This window comes from Melanotaenia boesemani, chromosome 7, assembly GCF_017639745.1.
Source record: "Melanotaenia boesemani isolate fMelBoe1 chromosome 7, fMelBoe1.pri, whole genome shotgun sequence".
In the NCBI taxonomy this organism is placed as follows: Eukaryota; Metazoa; Chordata; class Actinopteri; order Atheriniformes; family Melanotaeniidae; genus Melanotaenia; species Melanotaenia boesemani.
This window is the reverse complement of record NC_055688.1, coordinates 11,015,966-11,041,293: the sequence shown is the minus strand read 5'-3', so window position 1 is coordinate 11,041,293 and position 25,328 is coordinate 11,015,966. Positions and strand designations below refer to the sequence as shown.

At 36.1% G+C, this 25,328-nt stretch overlaps 1 protein-coding gene across 3 annotated transcripts in view; it reads right to left on the bottom strand.

Moving 5' to 3' along the window:
- Positions 1–17,642: 17,642 nt before the first annotated feature.
- The window catches only part of LOC121643502 (complexin-2-like), a 67,908-nt gene continuing 60,222 nt past the window's right edge, over positions 17,643–25,328 (bottom strand). For all 3 annotated transcript variants that reach the window (XM_041990950.1, XM_041990949.1, XM_041990951.1), the window contains exon 4: positions 17,643–21,288. In XM_041990950.1, the coding sequence (XP_041846884.1) occupies positions 21,094–21,288 (195 nt within the window). In that variant the 3' untranslated portion in view covers positions 17,643–21,093. The remainder of the gene's footprint in view (positions 21,289–25,328) is intronic.

Here is a 25,328-nt window from a genome sequence, read left to right as displayed (position 1 = left end):
CTTGTGGTGAAACGATTTAGCTAATTGCCCTTTTAAATTTGAAGAATGATGCAGTTCTTGACATGAGGAGGACCAAAAACTGCGTATCTGTGCCTATGCATGACTTCTAGATTTGAGGTCACAGGTGTCAAACTCAAGTCCTTGAGAGCTTCTGTCCTGCAGGTTTTTGTTGTTTCCCTGCTCCAACACACCGGACTGAAATGAACGGGTCACTGTAAAGAAATTGATGAGAAGCTGTTGGGTTCATTAGATTTGAAGAGTTTGAGTTTGACACCACTGGTCTAGGGGATTTAGATGATGAAGATGAAGGTTTTTTATGTTGCTGGCAATGTAGAGCACTCTGTACTGCAATTTTATTTTGTATGAAAATTGATTGATTCATTGATTGATTGATTGATTGATTGATTGACTTATTGATTGATTGATTGATTTCTTTGGGTTTCTCATATTTTCTGTTGCTCTGTTAGGTGAAGCCATCAGATCTACTTGGTTAGGGTTTGCTGACGTAGGTTTGGGTACTACAACCATTGATGGTCAGAAAAAGATCTTGATGTCTCTAAAGACAGAGTTCATGTCACCTAATAAAATATTAGAAGTTGCTTTGGTGGTTCATCAGATGATCTCATGCGCCCTTCCTCATGTGACCAGTGGATATCACAAGAAAGGGTTTCAACATTGATCTTTATAGGCAGTTAATAAACCTGGCACAGTGTTAATTATATTAGTAAGGATAATATTCTGCTTCATGTTCATCCTTACTGCTGCATTATCTATTATTTCTGTTCCTACCAATGTTCATCTTTCTTTCTTCTATGCATCCTAAAATGCATCAAACATTTTGAAGCAGCATAGTTACAAGTCTATATAGTGTTTATTATCTTTTTCAGAACAGAACAGAAGTGTTAAGCTGCGATCTGGAAGATTTTGTGATTTAGAAAGTATTTATTTATTCCCACTTTAAATCCTAAATATTATCGCCTGCAAAAGAAATACATCTTGATCAAATCAAGTAGTGAGAGAGAGCATTGTGAAGCGAAGGCTTACAGGCTGCTGAAAGGAGCCAATCGATGCGAGAGGAGCAGTGGGCGTTGGTCAGGCAGGGAATTACAAGCTATGCACAACACCAATCCATCATTTTGGGTTTCCAAATCTTTCCCACACCCACGACTTATCGACACACTGGATGATACATGATCATGGACATGCTGGATGTTTGATTTTAGAGCAATGTGTATAGATTTTACTTTCACAGAAAGCAACACACATGTTCTTTGAAACACTCCAGTGGTCTGGTAAATAATTTATTTAGCATCTCCCTTGCATGAGCTCAAGTATATGTAGGCCAACATGTCTGCCAACATCATGAACGCGCTCCTGATTGCCTGCTGTGATGCTGTGCATTAAGCTTCATAGAAAGAGGAAATAACCATCTTGCTCTTAATTCAGACAGTCGATGCTTTGATATGAAGTTTTTGATCTCAGAAAACAGGGCCCTTAAAAGGTAGCAAACCACCTTTTAAGGGCCTTTTATGATGATCCATAAAAAATATTCTCATCACAAGAAAGAAGGCACTTTGTCACATAACAGCCACTTCACTACATTTCTGTGCTCTTGTAGTTTGAATAGAAATTGTTTTCTTACAGTTATTGATCAAAAACCATCATATTCTTCATTTGTGAAACATATAGTCTGCTTTTTTCCCAAAAATGTGTGGGCTTTTTTCATTAAGAGTAATATGAGGATTATACTAATGCTGTTAAATGTTTAGCACCCACTAATACCATTATGCTCGTTCTGCCCTCATGATCATATTTTAGAAATATCCAGAAGGGTGTGTAGTAAAATTACAAATCCACTAATCAACATAACAATCTTTCCAGTGATGCATTTAAAAGGAGCCGGATTAATCTGTTCAAACAAGTTGTCTACAAGGCGATCAGGTATTATTCTGAATGTGTTTTCTGGCTAAATAAAGCATCACGTTAATTAACAACATCCAAGGTTGTTGGGATGAAACCCAGCTGTACTGCCACTAAGCTCATAATAGAGACATTCAGTCTCTGTCCAATTTGTGGTTCAGGCAACATAAAAAGAAGACTGGTAATGATAACATTTTAATTAAGTTACTGTGTTTGAAAGTAATATTATATATTCATTTATATAACACTTGTCAAAATCAATTTCCAATGTACTTGACTTCCAAAACTTGTAAAAAGTGATATTAGTGGGGAAATGTGAGCAAATACATGTGGGCCCCTCCCCTTTCCTCTCTGCTGTGCTTTAGTTTTACCCCCAAACCCCTCCCTCTTAAAGGGTTTTTAAAAACTAGACAAATAAGATGTCAACAAAGACTGCATCCTCCTGAAGGCAGCTACTGATATGATCAAATATAGGCAAGCGCTAGATGGGAAATGGGAAGGACTCCAATGATGTATCCAAACCAGCCTTATAGATACTGGTTAGTGAAGTCATTAGTACCTCTAAGCTGGTCTCTCTGAAGCTCTGAATTAGTCTGCCTATGCAAGTTATGCTAAAGACCACAATGCCCAAAAAGTGCACAAGAAACATGCACTCCTAATTGAAATGATCAATCTAAAACCCACTTTTCTACTGCTGGTAGCAGTAACACATCATATGTGACTCCAGTCTGTAAAAGAATTACAAAAGAGTAAGCCAGTTTCTTGGGAAAGTCTTTCCAAAAATATCACATGACAGCAATAATCCCTTGTTATTAGAAGTGTTAATAATGAAGCCACATGGAGGAAGAGCTGTCTTCTACCAACTGGAAAGTCGGTGGATCAAGATCCTCCAAGCTGAAGTGTCCTTGGGCTTGACACTAAACCCCATGTTGCCTCCTGATGAATTAATGAATGAGTGGTATGAATGAGTGTGATAAGTTAAAAGCACTTAGTATTACAGAGAATAGAAGTGCTGTATGAGTGTGTGTGTGTGTGTGTGTGAGAGAGACGTGGTGTAAAAGTGCTTTGAATGATCAATATATGACTAGAAAAGTGCTATATAAGTACAGTCCATTTCACAATGTTGTCTGATTATGTCATTCTATCTTTACAGTTTAAAAAACTAAACATATTATGAGATTATTAAGTATAAGAATAGATTATAAGACTAGTCTTATAATCTATGCCAGTTTAAGAATTTATATATTATAGCCTTGAGATTCCATGTTATTCTATGTAGATGTAGCATTTATTTATTATTGAATAAAGGGAAAAGGTATGAGGAACAAAGCTGTGACAAATGTTAAGCTATAAAATTTGATTTTCATATCCTTCAATAGAAATCAGCCAATGAAATGTCTTTCAAAGTTAAAAGATCTAAAAATCTATTCTGTGGACAAGGTTAATGGCAAATGAAAGCCAACTTCTGAATAAAATTAACTTGCGGTGAAGTGATGATCAGTCATCTAACAAAACCAAAGACTGACTGTTATCTGTGCAGATTTAGTTAGTTTTCACCAAACTTGGATCATACCAAACAGGACCAAAGAGTACATCTGCTTTCCTGTTAGGATCAATGTCCCAGTCTCCTCTTTGTCACACATTGATTATTTTTCTATCTGTGTGTGACAAGATAAAAACACACTTGGCAGCTGTCACACATCATCAGGGACAGAGAACGAGATATCTTATGGGTGCATGATAGAAAATTAATGAGATCTCCCCAGTATGCCGTCACAGTTTTGTTACAGCTGGAATTGGAGTGGTTCAGTGCCCTCACTGGAGATCCGTCAGTATGAATCTTGTTATTTGTGCATTTATAGATAACTATGACACACCATGTGTCTACAGTTTGCCATATGCTTTAGTTAGGTGAGATAAATTCAAGCAGAATCTTTGTGAAACAGTGCTCTGAAAGATGAGCTGCTGCTTTAATTTTTATTCCAGATTGTCCTCCTCTGCTAACTGGAAATGCTGTCAGTGCATTGCTAAATATAAGATATGACTTGTTCAGCATCGTGTGGGGAATTCTGCCAAATGTGCTTGCTGGAGGTGCCTCCAGTGGTAGCTTGGGGACAAGAACATGTGTGTGCTCTACATCAATGTTTCAGGATCTGTTCACTCCACTAGTCAACAGAGACAAGTGCACTTAGCTACCGGCCCCCACCACGTGACTCCAAACAGTCCCTGCTCCACTTACTGTATTTTCTCTTAAACTCCTTTCTAAAGCAAAAGATTAAATTCAAAACTGACCTCTTAAAAGATTCTCATTTGTAAATTAACATGAAAAATTCAACAATGTATCAACAGAATTGCTAAAAGCAATGCCATGTGATGCAGTGTCTAGTTTGCTTATAGGTGCAAACAAAAGAAGAGGAAGCAGTAGTCACAAGAACAGAACCCCCCTACACACACACCATAATACCAATGATTATTTATTTTTTTATTTCAGATAAGGCGATCTGTAAAAGCTGCACTACTGAACTTTTGGCATATTTTCTCAATGAGGTGCCCACTAACGGTGGCTGATTCAGCATCCATCTTGCATCCTACATTTACTCTGAGCTCTGTCCAGGCAGTAGAAGTCAGTCTAAAGTTGACTCTTGCCTTATCTCTTGCTCTATCAATTCTCTCTTTATTTTCCTCCCTTCCATCAATTGTCTCATGCAACAATAACTGCTGGAATATAAATAATTGATCTCTGTGCCATTAAAAGGTCGGAAAGCTACATAGTGCTACTTTAAAGTACTTGGGTCGAGACGTATTAGCCAGTCCAGCTTACCCAAATCAGAGATCTGTCTGGATAGCATTACTTTGTAAAGCCAATAGCTCAGTGGTTCCCAAACTTTTTCTGCAGGGCCCTCTTTTCATCGACGACAATAATGTCAAGCCATTACCTGGCCAAGCCTAGGAGAAGATTTGTCTCATCATATTTTCCTGTCTTTTTTATGGAAATCTCTGTTGCTGATTCATCATTGTTTGCCCACCTATTGGTACTTTCACAAATTTGTCTATGATTTTGCTAGCAGTGCAAAAACTATAAGTTTTATTTAGCCTTGCTGCCCTAAATGTTAATGTTTTTATTATCTTATATTAGTGTCAAGTGGTATGTAAAAGGATCAATCCCACAGCCATAGACTGGGTGAAGCCAGAGGGGTGGTCGAGGGGGCATGGGTCACTCCTAAAATCTTACTGACCCCCTTCGGTGCTACCCCAAAAATTGACAATCAAATTCTAACAAATATTTAATGTAAACTGACCTTTACTTGGGTGAACATCAGATGTCTAAATCCAAGGAAATACAGCATTTACTTCTAGAGTAATGTTATAAACACTGCCATGTTCTTGATCATAATGCAATGCAATGCTCCTAAAACATCATCTTTCCAACTGCCTATGTACATAGGATCTGTCTGTCCAAACAATGTATGAAGATGATATATAAGTTATTAAAGCACCGGATGTGAGTATAAACCTGCAATTAAATTGCAGTGATTAAAGCCATATAATACTGGTTCATCCTAAGTAAAACATTGTTGATGAGTAATATCATTGGCTGTTCGCTATGACAGATTTTGCTTTACTTTTAACATTAGATGACCTCTTTAAATAAAATAATGACTTCATTTTTTCCAAAATTCTAAAACTTCCATAAAAGGGAGCTGCAGAATACTTGAAATCATTTATTTAAAACTAAGTGAAAACACAAATTGAACTTTTACAGCTACAAACACTTTTTAGCCTCAACAAATACAAATAAAAATACCAGACACTCTGCACACCTCCACAAGCTACTGCAATAAAAAAGAATGAAATTTATTACCCCGTATCACTTGATTACATTTCAAATTTTAAATCACTGATTATACTCGAGATAATTATGAGGAAACTGAATATTTATAAGACCAATAAGAGCTCATAGAAAGATAATGGAATTAAGCAAGCACCAAATGAAATGGAAATGAGAAGGCTAATTATATACAAGGACCTTCTTTATAGGGAAACAGAGTGCTTTAAGAACTCACACTTACTTCTCTATGTATCATGCTCTACTACTAAACTAAACTAAACTAAACTAAACTAATTTAGTCTACATGAAGTGTTTGTTTTTTGCATTAACTTTTGGGAGCATGCTCAGTGCATGATGACGCACATTTATATCCAGATCTTGGGACAAATCCCCTGTGACTCCACAACATTTCTGGTTTGTTTAACAAGAGTCGATCAAAAGCAAGTCAAGACATGATGAATAGCAGCTCCCAGAGACAGGATGTGATCTAATAAGCCTCTCAGAGAAGCGGGTTAAAGCTGGATGTCAGAGCAGAACCAGAGGCTGAGGCCCCCTGGAGGTTAATCTGAACTTTCAAAGAAATCCAATTAAAATGCCAACACTAAAGGGACAAACAAGAAACAAGCATCTTTGTTGTAACACTGCTTCAGTACAATAAAAATAAAGGTATTTTCTCACTATGGCACCCAGGGAAATAAGAGCCAGTTGCCTCTGCTATTATCAAAGTCAGGGTTCTCTATTGTGCACTGGAAATGTGGAGTTGGTACCGACACAAAGACTCTTTGTTTATCTGCTCGGTTTGTTTCCCTGGGTCATATTGCCGTTTTGAGGCAGGAGAGAAAAGGTAAGACCAGAGTGGTATCTCCAATTATGGTGTAACACAACAGGAGAGGCTCTGTAGTCACAGCATTCCAGTTTTTACCGCCTCTTATTTTAACGGAGGACATTTCCAACCCTCAATGTTTCCTTTTACAACTTGAAATGTGGGTAATCATTGTGTGCCCGTTGAGCCGTGTCATTACAAAATGACACTAAAACGTGTTGAAAATAGCAGCCTTGTTTTACGGTCACATTTTTCAGCACTTCAAGAGAAACAACACATGCACATGGATGTTAGTGTTAATATTAGTGTTATTACAGAGTTGTACCCATTTTCTGTTCTTTACCACAGAGATATTATCGGCATCAATAGTTTTGATTTAAAATTATAAGTTGCTTCCTGAGGGAACACGCTCTCCTAACCAGCTCCTCGTAATTATAGTTTAAATAATAAAACATAAATTAGCAGCATTAATATACTCACAGGCTCTGCTGAGACACACTGAAGGGTATTTTCTCATCTACATTTGCATTTGCATACTTTGCAATACTCTTTGTCCCCTAAACCAATTTAAACATGGTATTTTTCAACTATTCACTGCAGGTGGTACTGCACAGATTAAATAAAAATGTAAATGATGTTATACTTGATATGATGCAAACTTTTTATCTTTTTTTAATTTTCAACAATTCAACAATACACTTTTTAAAATTTATATACTCAACCCTTACAAGGAATTTCTTTTTGTAGCTTCATCCGGTCTCAGATTGCGCCAGTGGCTCAAAGCGCTGAGTGAACCATTTCCTTTACTTATAAGGGTTAGGCTTAAGTGCTGCAGTCACAGATACCAAATTCAATAAATAAATAAAATGACTTAATACAGCTCAAACATAAAATTCAACTGATTCATATTCAAGCTGCTTTCTCATCTCTTCCTGACAAACTTAACTGGGTCTTAACTGTAAATAGTCACTGTTTTAGAGTGTATCCCGTGCTATCACCACTTGATCTGTTATGTGATTTCTAGGTCAGATAATCCACCCCCACTTAAAAAATTCCCCATAATGGTCCAGATTATCAGAGCTAAATATCCATATGGTGTAATAGATAAAAAAAATCCTCTTGTCCTATTTTCATTTTCAGCTGGATCAAGTAAAGTGTTTGCTAATTATAAGTGAACTGTCACAGTTTATAATTAGGTATAAAGTAGCACATTATTAAACTCAAATAAAATGAAGCTTTAGGTTATAATAAAACTTCTCTATGTCTAAACTTTTAATGATCAGCACATAGGGAACCCTCTTACAAGTACAAACATGGAATGACCATTTTTTTAAAGATCTGTTTGAATGTTTAAATTAGTTTGAGTTAAAGGCAGACCTACAACATGGCATGAAGTGCAGTATATATGTTTACTTGGGAGTAGTTTAACACAAAGCTCAGAGATTATATACCTCTGTTTATTTCCCCAGTGGTTCTCCTGGCACAGGATTCTGGCATTTCAATTTCAAAGCAACCCATTTGACTCATTTGCATAAATCTTGGTCGAGCTCTTGATGATGGAACAATGGATGTCTTAAGTTGAATTTTAGACAATTAGGCCACCTGCTTTATGTAATTAGTTTTCGATGGATCAAACAGTCGTAGCTGAGGTCTGGATAAGAGAAGGTGTGGGCGTACTCAGAGGTGCAACAACAGAGATTGGGCTGAGGAGTCCCAGATGCTTTATCAACAGGTTCATAATAAGAACCGGTGCAATCTTTATCAGACTCTTTGCATTTCTTCCCTCTCTCCTCTCTCTTCTTTGCTTCATGGTCAACCCCTTGATAGGGTGATTTACTCTGCACCACTCACTGCTGCAGCCACTCCAGAGTTAAAATTCAGATGTTAAGCTCAGAGTATTACCGTCTGTTATCAAATTTCTATAAAAGACTGGCAGTTCAATTTTGCAGCTCAGCAGAGCTTAATCCAAAAGAACACTTTTGGGGGAGTAAGGTTTCAGATTGAGCTGAGCAAAATGTGCATCATGTCTGAAAGTATACATAGGGTGCATCAAGCCTGTAATACCATGTTTATGTTATGAGGTGAGTCATGATTATTTAGTTTGACCTTCATCTGTATTCGTGGAGGTGTTCAAGTAATGAAGCGATTTACTAAATTTTGGTTAAAAACTGACAGGTACTATGTTTGTCATGTTTGAATGTATATCTACTAGAAAAAAAAATCAAAACAGTGTTAAGCTGCTAAGGATGCCTACAAATAAACAAAAACAACAGGTGTCCACAGTACAGGTTAGTTTTCTTGCTTTCCTCCTAATGTACTTTATGTTTTAGATGTATTTATGTCTTGCTTTTATCATATTAGGCTTAAATTCTGAAAAAGAGAAAGTGTATGCTTCAAGTACACACTGGTGGTTGACTGCAAATAATTTCTATCTGAGTAGTAGGTGTGTAAAAATATGTCAATATACATTGATTAAATGGTCAATAATCCAATAGGATCAATTCAAACTGAAAACATCAAACGACACAGTAATCAATTTATAAGACACACTTAATAAGGAACCTGTGGAACTGTTTCTATTTGATTTGTTCCAACAACCAAAATGTTTTATTTATTTTAAAGTAAATGTGGATATCCAAAGCCATGAAAATGTCAGATACCTACCTTGGTTATTAAATGTTGTTTAGTCTGTATAAAACAGGTCTCTCTTTTAAATAAGACTGTGTCTCAATAGGATTGCCTGTATAAATAAAGGTTAAAAAAAAATTAATAATAATAAAAGTTCTGTTATTTGGTTTGTTAGTCAAAACAGTCATGATGTGCACAATATCCTTCTTTACAAATATAAATGTATTCTTTCAGTTTTTATATATAATGTGGTTATTTTTCATTAAAATGTATGAACTCAGTAAGATAATTTTATGTTGGTATTTTAGTTTATTTATGCGGATTGTTATAAATGGACGTAATTGTGTTAAATTCATCAATATTATCTCATATCAATTGCTGGATCCTTCATGAAAGATTTAGTGAAATTTGCAATCTTGGACTTGTTATGCATTGAACCCCTGCTGTTTCATGATCAAAGCTGTGATATACACTCCTACCAAATAGCAGTCTGTATACTGGACATTGCATGCTTATTGTATGTGTGTATCTCAGAGACATACTGGCTTTAAAAAAAACAGCATTTGTCTCCCATAGTGCTTTTAGACAGACGCTACTCTGGCTCTGGCGCCATCTCTGTTCTAGAGTCTCATGACCTTGGCGCTTTATGGTGAACTGGAGCATGTTTGCAACAGAACCACAGTAGGAGGGCTACTCAGTGGAAGTAAACATAAACACCTTGGAAAATTGGTCCTGAAAGCTGATGGCTAAGTAATCAGGCTATTTTATAACTTATGGTTTCCCAAAATAAACAATATAATCAGACCATGCAAATCGATCCCACCGGAACTTAAACTAGTTGACAGGCAACATTCAGATCCTTCACCAAATAAAATATTCCAACAATCGATAGAACTAAGTTAGCCTATCTGAACTTTATTTTCAATGAGTGGTATGTAGTCATCCTACCATCTTTATTTGTGGAAGACCCAGGGGTTAAAGGAGGTACTCAGCTGGTTTCTTCTTCTGTGGTGGGTGAGTTCTATGCCCTTGTTACCTGGTTTGCTGGTCGATGACCCATCATCCAGTCCAACAGCTTGAAACATTACTTCTAGCTCCACTTTTGCCCGAGTTGTTTTTATTATCACAGTATTACTTCCACACTTTATGCCCTTTCAGGATTTATTTAAGAGCTTGTTTTTTAATTTAAATTTTTATTCTTTTCTTTTTATTTTAAATTAAAACATAGTGTGTAACACAGCACTTTGTTGGCCAGCTCATTGATCTGGTGAATCCAGCTTTTACCCAATGATAATGTCACAGTTTGCGAAGAAGAATCACTATTTTGTGGGGGTTCCTGTTGAGAACCCACTTTTCAGGTTCCAACACAATTTTTTTTCCATTTGAACATCCTGGCTAGTTAAAAATTAGGTGTAAGAGCCAGCACTGGCACAGAACCATGCCAGTGTGAAAGGGCTACCTGCGATGATAGTCTTGTTTGTATCTCCGTCTCCTGATGTTCCCTGAATTATGATGGCTGACGGTGATGTTGATGTTGCAAGTACCATCTCTCTTGTAGCGTGTGTTTATCGTGAAGGTGAGAAGGAGGAATCTAGCTCTTCATGGTTCATACCAGTGCATATTTACCCCAAAGTATCTCAAACACGGTAGCTGACAGGTGGTAGAAAGGATTTATACTTCAGCTATGCAGGGGTGTGTCTACAAAAGTTTAGATGGTGGGCCAGGCAGAAACACTGGGCAGGAAAAGGCGGGACACAACTGAGACCTTTGTGTTTTAAGCCAGATCATCATTTTTATCAGAGTTTCTTCATCAATATCAGGCGTTTAACTTCATTTGTCAACATCTGGTGGTTTTATAACAGATATTAACACCATGTGATAATGTGTAGATGGTTAATGAGATGATGCTGAATGAATTCAGCATTATGATCTAGAACATGGCAGAGATGATGCAGAACAACATATAGACGTACATTACATGCTGCATTTCCTGACCCTTGGACATCTAATGTTTACCCAAGGGTATCGGCTTGCAGTAAAATCGGGCCAGTTTCAGTTATAGTCTCTAATGGTGATTCATCGCAATTGAGGAATCTGTAGGCTGTGATTAATCTGATTAAAAATTGTAATTTGATAACCCTAAAATATACAGTATCTCACAGAAGTAAATACACCCCTTGCATTTTTGCAAATATTTCATTTTATCTGTTCATGGGACAACACTATAGAAATTAAACTTTGATATACAGGACACCAAACTATTAAAACTAAACTTTGATATTCTGTATGTCAAAGTTTAATTTCTATAGTGTTGTCCCAGTAAAAGATATAATGAAATATTAGCAAAATGTGAAGTGTGTACTCACTTCTGTGAGGTACTGTGTATATATATATATGCAAGGCTCAGCAGCAGGAAGGTGCGGATGAGTGGCATATTACTTAGCAATATCATAAACCAGCTCACACATCAGGCCCAGAGGAGACATGTTCACTAATTGAGGTCAGAAGTGCCCCTTACCAGACTTTTTAAATCCTTTTTTTGCTCTTTTTAACACAATGAAATGAAGGATTGTCCCCTTGGTGTGCCATTCTTAAATTAAACGTCTTATAATACGTCAGACCTCTTGTCACCAAGGTGCAAATGGAAAGTCTCTGGACTGCTTTATTCATTAAATAGACCAATAACAGCTTCATCTGTACAGCTGTGGCTGCAGAGATCTCAAGTCAATAGACATGTCAATCAGTGTCCCCTGGATGTGGTGGTTGTTATCAGGTCCCCTGAATTTAGGACTGACTGGTGGAGAAACAGGCTTTCTGTGTGTGATGTCAGTTAAGAAGCAGTGTGAGCTGAAATAATTCACATTTACCTCATCAAAGGTAAAATGAATATACTATTGGTCTAATTTTTCAGTACAAATACTTAAGAAATTTTAGTATTTCCCACCAATAAATAAATAAACAAATAAATAAATAAATATAGCTGTAATGATATCTGCTTTTAATACATGGTCATTGTATTCAAAAGCATTAACGGTCATAATATAAACACTTTATTTAGTACAACCATTTTATTAATATTTGTTTATTCTTCTGTCTCTGCCTTTTTTGGCACTTTTATTGCACACAAGATAAGAGGTAAGTAACTTCAAAATTCAGTGATGCTGGAGTTGAGACTGAGTCATAGTCATCATATTATATCCTGTCAACTGTGGACACAAGGCCCTTAACCTCCAAATACCTGACTTCTTCCTGGGAGCCTAAACCTAGAAACCCAGAGATCTTTAGTAAATCTAGAGATGGGTCAAATGCAGAGGATCATTTCTCAATTGAGATTTATAAAGCACATAATAATAATAATAATAATAATAATAATAATAATAATAATAATAATAATAATAGTTTAATCATAGCATCTATGCAACAGGTCACATTTACACAGTTAGAAAGCAGAGCAATTTACTTCAGGTCAGTCGTTCACTTTGTCTTAAAGTTAAAGCTAACATTACTGATTATTTCAAATGAAATAAAAACAGCTATTTGTCTATTGTTTATTGCACATTTTGTACCTTTTGCATTGTAATGCAATGTTTAATAGAGTTGCTCTGAATATGCTCGGTAATGTTGTTTTCACTGATTTCACAATATTTTCTTAAAGGTAGACAAAAACCATGTTGGCTATTTGAGACTGACTTTATAAAACATGTGTGTACACAAAAAGCAAAATTTGTCAGTAGCAAAGATTGTTTATGCTTGGAGTAAAAAAAAAAAAAAGAAAACCTAATTTGTCCTATATAATAATAAAAAAAAAATCTAATTCATTTCCTTTTTTTTGGTCTGTATTATGGCGTGTGGGTTTTGTTTATTGTTTCTTTTTTTTTCCATGTTAAGCTTGTTTATGGATTCACATGCTGCACAATCTACATTCTTTCTGTTTTATTACCTTCTGTATCTTAAATAACTTTACGCCTGGTTTTACAGAGCTAACTACTTTTTTGCGTTCTGTTCAGTTCTGCTTCCTGGTTTTGTTCCAAATACAACACCAGGTTATCACACATCTATCATACCATTAAATAACCCAACGGCATTTCCAGGTATTAAACATGTTTTTGTATTTTCATGTTTCTCACAGTCCCCTAGGAAGAATACAGTAGTCATTACTGTTTGTAATTTAATGTTGAGTCTATGTGTAAACATGCTGGCAATAGGAAAGAAATGAACTGGCTTACATTAGTGGATGCACCATCCTTTAAAAACATGTATCTATATGCTAATTCTGGTCTAATGATGGTGTGTGAGATACATTTCCTGTTTTATTTGAAAGTATTTCAACAACCATCCTTGCTAACTCAGTTTCAAGAGGACACTGGAAATAAAAGGGAATGGGTGGCATTTAAAAATGGGACAGGGTCTTAATGTGGCATCAGATCAATTAAAGGAATGTCTAATTAACACTACAGTCAGTATGTCAGCAAGAATCTTGTTATGTGCCTTAATGATCATTTATTACATATGTGAGTTATTAAGATTCACACTGACAGTGGCTCTGTCAGTGTTCCCATGACAGCTGTCATCTTTTTCTGCACTTAGATAAATTGATAAATGAAGTTAAAAAGGAAAATAAAGATCAGGAACCAAACTGTCAATAATGGCTGATGTACAGAATCGAGAGCCAGTGCCCAGTAGAGTATTTAATTGACAGTGACTGTAGCGTGCCTGCAGTGGAGCTACGACTCTCCTGCAGTCTGTGTGCTGTTCAGAGAGCACAAAGGCAGCTTGGTTTGAAAAGGCTTCCTCAGCCCATGAATACTAATGGAATTGATTAATACCTCCATTTCCTGCTGGGAGACTTGAGGAGCCAAGAGTGTTGTGTGTGCTCAATAGCCTGAAGTGGTGAAAAAGCTGCGGCACAGTGAAGCCGTCAGAGATTATTGCAGGCCTGCCGCAAAAAGAGCAGCCAGATCTGGAGCTGTTGATGACGTCCACAGACAACATGGCTGTGTGATTATAATGGTGCACATAAAAGCTCTGGACATATATCAGTGTGGGCATATATCAGTAAATACATGAGTCAAGGATGACAAGCTTTTCACCATTCCACATGTCAGGAATGTGGAAGTAGTAAAATTATTCAAGTAGTCCTTAAAGTGTGCAACTATCCCAATCCTCTGTGTTTTTAACTGAAAGTAACACACTTTATATAATTTCCATGTTTTTCTTTTTTTTTTTTTTTTTTACATTTTTTCTTATAAATAGTAAATTTGGCCCAAAAAATATCAATATCTTATTTTCTTGAAAAGCTGTTGTTTCAGACCAACTGCTGTCATACAGGAAGAATATCAAACATTTTCTTAATCAGAATCAATGACTAGAAGACTGATTATGAATAATATCTAGTATTTCGTTTGTAATCCTATTTTATCTCAATATTAGTGGCCCTTACTTGAATACAGATATTTTTATGGCATTATGTTTATGATAAACTTTGCTGAATATAAGCAGAACGTGTTGTTGCTGCCTAAAATGGTCTATGAAGCACAGTCATTGGCTTTAGCAATTACAATGCTTCATCATCCCATTTATAATGCACAGTAATTTTAAATGTATAACTGTCACAATAAATTAAATCCAAACATAACTGACTTTGCTGTAGTTGGGTTGAATACATTATATGGCACAGGAAGTAATAAGTACAGTAATAATAGATTATTATAATATATTATACATGTGAGCTGAAAAAAATCTACAATATATTTACATTCCTTAAGGGGCCTTAAGATCCAGAAAAACACAAATAAGATTAAATGAAGTTATAAATAATTGTAAAGCAGGCCTGAAAATGTGTAGAGCTGTGTTGGCCTCAAACTGCTTGCTTCTCTTTCTGTTTGAATTTTTTTTGGTGAAAAATGTCTTGGATGTGCATCAGGTTGGCTGACTTAGATGTGATGCAGCCAAGTCTACCTTCACCCAAGTTGCAGTGAGAGGCTGCTCTGATTCAGTGAACACCCTGCAACCAGTAATTAATGAATATGCAGCAAGACCATGGCAGACATTGTTGGTGTGGTATTAGGGTTTGGGCTTGTCTGTGTCTATGTGAGGTAGAAGTTGTCTCGCAGCATGAGTACCCACTTTAATCATCAGGTGTATTCTTCATGCATGCATAAGTATCCTCCAAAAACATTAATTCTAGATTATTTTATCATTCTAAAATGACTCTGAATATTTGTGTGATCACCCTGTGATGGACTGGTGACCTATCCATGGTGTATGCTGCCCCTAGTCCAGTGTTAGCCATCAAAGGCTTCACCCTGAGCACTGACACAGAATGAATATGTACAATTTAGGTTTTACTTGTAAAAAGAAAGCTGGGAATCAGTGAGCTCAGTTGACCAAAGAGTGAATTCGTAGAAGAATCCAACAGTCATTTAGAAACTACTTATCAAGTTGTTATCTTCTAGGTAAATGGTGTTCAGAGAACACACAGGTCAACCCCATCCCAGGAAAGAACATTATGGTATAAGCTTGTTTGTGCATAAACCTAAAAACAGGAGGAAGATATGTCAAATGTTCATATCTGTGATCTTTTAATTAAAAATGGAAAAAATGGAAAAAAAAAGACACAGCTACTCATAAAAAGTATACAGCATCAGTTGAAATTTTAGATTTTCGTACTAAAGTCCAGTTTACTAAACTGTTGACTCTTCTTGTGGTTTTTGTGCTACTCCGTTCCAACATGGACTAGACAATATGCAGCTTATCAGTCTATGTAAAGCCAAGACTTTTTTCCCAGATTACAACTGTGGTGCACGTAGTACAGGTTTGTCTGAGTCACTGGTGAAATAAAACTAAATTGTGTCCATATCCACACATATAATGGGTATTTGGTTGGACATTTAAGGATGTAACTGGCCTCCAGATGCACAGATTTTGATAATTTTTTATTGATGTCTAAAAATTTTTCCTCACAGTTATTTAAATATATGGACAAGAAATTAGGGGTGGTGAACAACTTCAATGCGTTTGACACATTCGATTGTTGGAAAAGGTTACTTCATGTTTCACAAATTCTGTATTAAGAAATAACCCTTTTGGCCTTCATCCCTTAATCATACCTCAATCACACATCCAATGCATATTTCTGGAGTGAATTATAACTTTAAGAAATGCTGCCTTCAAATGTGTGTGTGTGTGTTGTCAATTTTAGTAAGACAAAATTCCCATGAGTTTATTCGTGGACTGTTGTGGATACCTTGTGTAGATTAATTTGTTTTGCATTTCCACAAATCTTGGAAACTATATTCAATTTCAGTACTGGTGTTGATGACTTCTTATGTATTTATAACAACCTGCCTGTTCATGGGCACATTTGTGAAGAGGAATTTGCAGAGCTAAAATCACAGCATGTTGTGAACAGACAGATGGATTTTGTACACCCAGTCCTCAGCAAACCACATGTGCTTTTTGAAGTCCAACAGCATGCCGCCAAGCTCTTTGATGCATCAGGTGAGTGAAAATAATTATATATTTGGAATAAAATGAGATACTAATGGATTGATAAACCAAGTTTACACCATTCTTTAAAACAAAATGTGTAATTTTGCAATAGGACAGCTGCACTGCAGAAAATGACATTGCAGCTCACCTTCATAAGTGAAATTTAGAGTTGTCTAAGAAGGAGATAAATACTGTACAAGTTGTTGCATGTTGTATGGGGAAAATAAGGCTCTCAACCTTCTGGAGGAGCCTCATTTAAAATCCAAACTTAACCTTTAATATGCTTTAAAATGGAAAATGTCACAGCATGATAATTGATTAATTTCATATCAATGTCAGCCCCTTTTCTGTGCTACAGTTAAACCAAATTCAGAAGTTGCTGCCATCCCTAATCCTTGCTTGGCGCTTCTCCGTGATCTACTCAGTGGATTTGTTAAATGTAAAATGTTTGCAGATACCCATATCACAGACCCACTTATGACAAACACACTTCTATGAAGAGAGATGCTATTTGCATCGCTTTGATGTCTTTGCACTCACTGTGACATGATTACAAGTCAGGTCGCCCTCCAATCATGATTTGAACAACACAGTGCATTCTGTTTACAGCCCTTTTTGTTTTTATTGAAGAGATGTTGATGCGCTTTTTGAGAAAAAAAAATTTATGTGGCAAAAATGCACAACAGTCATGTTAGGATGAAAACAGGATTGACTAACAAAAAACAGTAACATGTAATACACATTAAAGGTCTTTGCACATAGTCTGTCATGCAACGGGGTGATCCATAAGTGCAGGTTCATGTCTCAGTCTAACAAATTAGGGGAGATTCTTCCTGCTGAAGCAGATATACATGCCTCTACCACTGCTCCCATATTTTTACATAGAGGTAGCAGAAGCCAAAGTACTGCTTCAGAACTGTTTAAATGCAGAAACACAAGACAATGAAAAAATTATAGGAAATCACTTTATTCTCAGTGTGCGGTGATTCCATTTTTGCAGGAAAGTTACAGACTGAAATATTTGTCTAAAATGGCATGCAGTGAGGCTAACAGGTGGAGCTTTGAAACACAGAGAGGACACAAAACGATTATATCAACAACCTTGCCTACATCGCACACCATAAGCATGCATACATTTTTGTCAACAGTTACGGAGATTTAGAGAGAGAGGGGGGAGGGAGAAGGGTGAGATTTTGCAGTACAAAATAATGCACCAAATGAACATGTTTAATTTTTTTTCCCTCAAAATATCAACCACCAAAGGACAGAAACAGGACCAACTACAGACAAGAAGGAAAAAATAGTGCACCAGAGTAAGTATCTTCTCAACACATACAGAACAAAGACAGATGCAAGAGGAGATAAACGTCAGACAGTTACATTCAAGTCACAGAAAAGGATTATTTTTCTACAAGCCACATTTCTCAGGCAGTTTTTAAAATCTTATTAATGGCTCTATGAATGGCACAAATGAGCGACTTCAGACTCTAATGGGTTTCTGACACAGCGTTTACAGGACTACAAAATATTGATCACGCATGACTTGGGCAGTTTGTTTGGGCAGTGGTCTAAAAGCCATTAGGAGCACAATCAGCTGGCATTTACATAATGTTGTTGAATGAGCTTATATTTGTTGGTAAATGTTCTGATTTCAGAGCACATCAGTTTGTAAAAGACTCGTTGATAGTCTGAACACACTAGTGATGTTTGCTAAGGTGTTGTTTCTTGGAATCCTTTACAGGGGCAGTACTTGTAGCTGTCTAGAAATATTCTTGGGCCAAACAAAAGATAATGCATTTAGAAATAACTCTAGGCTCATTATAGCTAGGTAGCTAGCAATAAAACTTAATTCTTTAGCGATGATGCTAAGTCCCTACTATCAAAAACAAAAAGTTATAATACCTGAGAATTTGAAAATAAATTATAAAATGCAGATTATTGAGAATGGAAACTAATGTTTGTCTACTTCTACAAGCACTATTCTTTGGTTTAATTTACTATTTGCTCTGATAATGGAGGTGTTATGCATGGTGCCATAACTGATCGTTTGCTAACTATCTGCTAACACATTGTTGAAGCAGAAGCTGTTCAAGGCAGTTTACAAATAGGCTATGTTATCACAAGAAGTTCAATAAATGTGCTCTACATGTGGCCTAATCACATTCTGACTTTTGGTGCTTTTTTCATACACTCAGCATGATTACAGAGCTCACAAAGCACAGAGAAAAGCTAACTTTTTTTTTATCAATGGCACAAAAATACACAGGTTTAGAATTAGTATTATTTAAGGTTTCGCTAGCCTAATCAGAACAGTAACATGTGGCAGAATTGTTGATTTTAAAACCTCCCTTGCAACTACTGAATAACAAATTTTTTATCCAAACATAATGTATCACAGTCGTTAACTTATCACTGTTAGCAACACAATAATGATCTTGTACTTCATGTGGGACTTCTGTATGGCAGGGAAAATCACGCTCTGCAACATACCCACTCTAGTCTTCAGTCTCACTGTATATTAAGCATATGATTTATTTTTGTTTGTTATAATAGCTTAAAAAATTTAAGTATTTCACTGTGAGACAAGAAGATATTGATTGAGGTTTGTAATCTTCTGTAATTAAGTCAGTGTGATACCAGCTCAAGTCTGGTGGAATGTCTGAAATATCTGGAATGTTCAACAAGACACTGGAATGAAAGAGAAATAAAAAACAAGGCATATGGAGATTAATCTGATTTTGACCTTATCTTTAAGTGTGTGCCTTTGCAGTTATGTACCTGCTAACCCATCCAGACCCTGTGGAGATAGAAATGTTTTGAAAGGTCATGGAACTTGAATGAAAGGTTGTTAAAAAGACTATTTCACCCTATTCCTTAGCACGATTTGTTAATATCAGTCTATGAAAACCTGCAGTTTAATTAGCCTCTTTAATTTACAGTATTAAACACAAACTGTGGTTTTGCTCATCATATGAATAAACATTTTTACGACATGAAACAAATTATCCTACCTTCCTTCTTTTTTCAGTCAATTTAATATGTCTGACCTGCACAGGTCTCCATATACAGTAATCTATGTAGACACGTCTGTGTCTTTAACCTCAACTACCACATTAAGGAGTAACTTAACACACAACAATGAAGATTGTCTGTTATTGCTGATTTGGGACTTCACTCCCATCAGTAAAACCAACGGACACAGGACAACTTCATTTTGAACAATATATTGCACTATTGTCACTGTCTGTTCACAAAGTGTGTACACAACAAAGCTGTGTTTGTGAAGTTTCTTTTTTTTTCTTTTAGATGAAAAAAAAATGAAAATGTTCAATATTAACTGGCCAGGTCAACCTTTACATGTACTAATACAAAAACAGCAACACCTGCCACAGGACGGTAACTGAATTTTAAAACCGCAAACATGTATAGCCAGTGGATTTATAGAATAAATAATTTCATTTTACTGCTTTAAGGGCAACATGTATGTATGTATGTTTGTATGGAGAAAGTGGACAGGTTTCTCCATGGAAGAACATTTTAGACACAAAGTCAATTATCGCTTTCTGTACATGTTGGATGAAACCTCAGTCAAATAAAATGGAGAAACAATTATTGCCTCATATCAATGTATTCTGCTTCATCATAACAAATAAAATGTTATCCATATAAGCACATCACTTCACAGCCATTAACTGCATGCTTAAAAAAAACAAAAAGTAAACCAAAAAAATACATTTTAAATGAACTCCTCTACTTTCAGGTTTACAGAGGACTTGAATGTAGAACTCATTCACTGTAAATCAATGAAATTGAGACGGGCAGTTTCGTGAATCCTCACAACGGTCAACCAATAGAAATGCAAGTATTTATATACAGTATATGTATCAAATATCATCATAAACATAAAAGGAAATTTTAATCAAATTTTGATATGACTTGGATAATTTCTTAAAAGTTAAAAATATGGCTTATACTCATTTTCATCTTGTTATATTTCTATGTCATATTTCAGTCATATAGTACTTTTTTCTTCTATATATATGTATATATATGTATATATATATATATAACTGAAGCTATTTACAAATAAAAGGGTGGATGATGGTAATATCTGGTCTTATTCTGAATTTTGGATATTTTGACAACATGGAATCACGTTATACGAGTACAGATTATCAGGGCAGATACTCTGTTCAAGAAGTTAAAAGGTATTAATCACTGTCTGAGATCAGATGGTTTAGCTTAAACACAAAATCATGGCACTCAGTTTAATTTCAGGACACTTAGAAGTTGGGTTGGATTGCGAAGAGAGGTGTGACTGCAGGTTTGGGTGGGGCAGGCTGGTACAGTGTTAATTAGAAGTACAATGTAAGAAGTTAACCATATTTCATTCAAAACAATGTTACTTTTTATTGAACATATCCATGAGAGGTGTCGGGATAAATTTCATGACCGTATCCACGATGCTCTCTTCTTCCTCCTCGTCACCACAGCCGGTGGGAACAGCCTTTTTCGGGCGGGTAAGGCTGCCCTCTGAGGCCTGCTCCATAGCAGCTGCTGCCTCAGCTTCCTTTTCCTCCTTCTTCTTGATGCCATACTGCAAGAAAATTACAACACTGCATCATAGCTTTTTGTGAAACTTACTAAACAAGATTTAAAAGCTGAAAACATTTGGTCCTGGTTGCTTGGAGGTGCCGAAACTGTCATGTAGCTGTTTGTGCTCTTGAATACAAGTTGTGAATCAACAGCATTTTCCAAAACATCTTCTTCTGATTGGGTTTAGACAAACGTCACCAGTAGAATTAGAACACAGTGATTTGTCACCATCCTTGGTGCCATTTTACTAGATTTAAGTATGACAAAAGTTTATTTTCTGGCTGAATTTGAACTGTAGCTTCACTTAGTCAGAGATATAAATACAAACTATTTTGCAAGAGTTAAAAATGGATCTTGGATGATGCTAAAATTGTTATTTTTACAAGAAAATAATGTACATGGAAACCTTTTTCAACCGTCACCTGAAGTGGCCCTAACAACTAATACTGGTCACATGCACGCACATGTTAGTTCATTCATAACTATCAGCCATGAAATAATGGGTTTGTTTGTTTGCTTTTTTTTTTTTTTTTTGCCAAAAAGCCTGATTGGCTCAACATAAATGGTTTGTTTTTATCCACCTGCCTTTAGTGGTTGTGTGGTATTGATCCATTTCATCCGAATGTAATAACAAAGCAATGTTTGAGAGACAGAAAATCGGAGGTTGCTGTGAGTCGACAGAGCACTGGATTTCAGCACGCCCAGTTCCAGCAATCTCTTGTATTAACATTATAATCCACAAAGGGTTTATTCATACCTGAATAGTCTGCTAAACTCGGTCTGTTTGGGGACTCTGTTGAGTTGGGGGGTGTAATAGTCTTCTGGACTGAGACTGTGTTCATGCTGCACTACTCAAATTAATTGGACCTTTTAAATAACATGTTTCATTCTCTGGGTTTGTAGACAGGTTGAGTCTGCTTCTTTGATTCAAATCTGAATTTGTTTGCGCATTGGCTATTCCCCAAAATGAAGCAGACTTTCCGAGCAAATGGACTAGGATTCAAATAAAAAAGGGTGGTGGGAAGACACCCAAATTCCCCTTTCACAGCATTTCTAAATAGACTGAGTAGTTTTTTAATAGGGCATTTTGTAATCTAAGCCATGATCTGTTTCCAATCCAAATAAAAGACTTTTCGTTTGGATTTGTTTGTGGTGTCCACCTTCATTGTACCATGGTAAATATATCAAAGGAGTGTAGTACAGTGTGGTGTTTGACATTATTGTTGTGAAAATGGGTTGTGCTTAAGGTTAAATAAAACTTTTCCTTTCCCTGAGAGAAATAGATCTAGCTGCTCCAAAGGCTCCATGTTTCATAATGTTCCCTGCTTAACAAAGGAAGCTATATGTCATTTCCTTTACCCTGTCTTGATTATTGTAACCAAGATGTTGAAGGTCTTCTTAAGGTTTTTTTTAAAAGCACATTTAAAGTGTTTTCTTATTTATTAGAAATGTGTAAAACAAGTCATGTTAAGAAATAATGAGTATTCTTCAAGAAACATTGCAGATTTCTTTAGTTACATGGAGACAGCTTTAGGCAGCATCCACCTACACGTAAAGCTGAGCACGCTGCATAATGTAGCCTTTTGACATTAGCATGAACAGCAGCTGCATCCAGTTTCTATAATTAGATGCAGATCTGAAGCTTGAAATAAAACTTGAATTATTGACTGTTTATGTGTGTTTGTGGATTATATGGAAGCTTTAACTGCAGGTGCCTCTAAACGGACTTCACTGGATATTTTATATTCCGGACATAATTATCTCACAAACCCAGGTCCACAGCAGATTTCTAACACAAGGGGTGTTTTGAAACGTTAAAGATGTCAAAATTAGGTTTTTAATAGTATTTTCATGCAAATTCTATATAGTAAATGAATTATACACAAATTAAGTTAATAACAATCCAATAAGAGAGAGGAATGTGCTCTCAAATTATTATGTCAGCACCACAGCTGTAAGTCCACAAAAAGGCAAAAATCTTCCAATGCATAAAAGTAATTTTTGTATTAAAGTTGACAACAGTGTGAAACAAACATGTTTGGACAGTCTGAAATATAATTACACACATTAGTTTAAACATGACATCCAAAAATGGAAGCTGACGGTTTTATTAATTTGTCATTAATTCTTCTGTTTGTTTTTGCTGTTACCAGAAGTATTTATTTATTTATTTACAATTTTGGCTTTTGGATTAAAGTTAAATGAGTCCAGCTGACCTGCAGTGAAAAGGGTTACAGAGCAGAGGAAGGCTGGCCGGCTGAGTGATGGCTGGTCATGAGGCAGAGTAGTGGAAAATTATCCAGACTCCTCCATGACCTCTTTGCTGCTTTGCCAGGCACACGTTAATGGGATTCTGAAGCAATAAATATTTTAAAAGAGGGCTACCATAGTCTATTTTTGCTACATAGGGGGCTGTGGGAGCATCTATGTGTCTGGACGTGAAGCAGATAGGGTGTGCAGCGAGACAACTAAGCCAGAGGGTAAGTTGCCTCTCACTGAAGCCTACATACAGCTTCATTATTTTGAGCTACAATTCCTAAACCATCCTTTAGTCAAGTGATGCTTCGAAAAGTGCCTTGAAGGAAAAGTTGATTTTTATATTTGATAGTTTATTTTTATAACACACATCTTATATTAATTTCAAATGTGCCACAAAACACTAATGAAACATCACTTGTTTTACATTTTTCTTTATTTTTGTAGTATGTTTTGGTCTTTATTTTTCATTCATATGGAAAAATAAATAGATTTTAGTTATTTTATAATTTTTGTCAACTGAAATCAAATCTAGATATTATTTCTATAGAATTAATATTAATATTTAGATATCTGGCATACTGCAGCACTTCTATTTTAAAAGTTAATGACAGACTTTGCTCTTCGATACAGATCAGAAAGTTTCAAAGGATTTAATTAACACAAGTCACACAAGAAAAATTTTTACTTGGAACAACAAAAACTGTTGTTTTATTTGAAGCAGGATGCTTTTAAGAAAAGTATTTAAATGGATATGAAATTAGATTAAAAAGATCAACACATACAGAAAATATTTTGGATACTGGTATAAAGGAAACATACATCTAACATAATGCTATCACAAACAGCCTGATATTGTGTAGGTCCTCCTGATGGTTTTAGGTGACTGGATAGGCAGTATCTAATATTCGTCCCCTGGGAGAATCACATGGAAGGCGGATGTTCTGCCAACTGAGCTATCAAGCTGCAAACATCATGGTAAATGGTCTGTACTTAGCACTCTCATCCAAAGAGCTTTACATGTACGTTACATTCACCCATTTACACACTGATAGCAGAAGCTGCCATGCAAGGCGCTCAACCACAACCCATCAGGAGCAATTTGGTTTGGTGTCTTGCTCAGGGACACCTCGACATGAGCTCTCCAGGCCGGGATCGAACCAGCAACTGTTGGGCTACAGGACAACCACTGAGCCATGCTGCCCCTAACATTGTATTATCTTATCTTTTTGCTTATCTACATAGCTTGAATAATGGCAAATTTCCAGAAACAAAGGGACTGAATAAGTCATCAGTGTCCAAACTGATTGCCGTGAGTGTGGATGTTCCTCATATTTTGCTTAGTTAAACATCATGGACTGGTCACCAAACCTTCCAGACACCAAGAAATAGCATTTATCTGCAGCTATATCATGTCTTAGAAGTTATATTAAATTTGTTTTTATTAGTACATTAACTACTACCCAGCTTCAGCAGATGGATAGTAAAATAAAGCATATGCATTGGTGTAATGGAAAGTTTTGAGATGTGGAATCAGCAGTCTGATTTAAAAGCCTGTGACATGTTTTTGCTGACTCTTTTTTGCTAAAGTAAAAATCATTGAGGTGATTGGTTGTGCATTTCCTCCCTGGACCTCCCTTCATGTTCATTGTTTGTTCTCTGTTTCATGCCACTTTGTCTCGCTCTACTGCTGGCTGTCTCTGGCTTGCGTCAGTTCAGTTTGACTGTTACGCTTAGTCAGCCCTGCTCCACTTTCTATAATCAAACACTTTCCATAGAAATGCT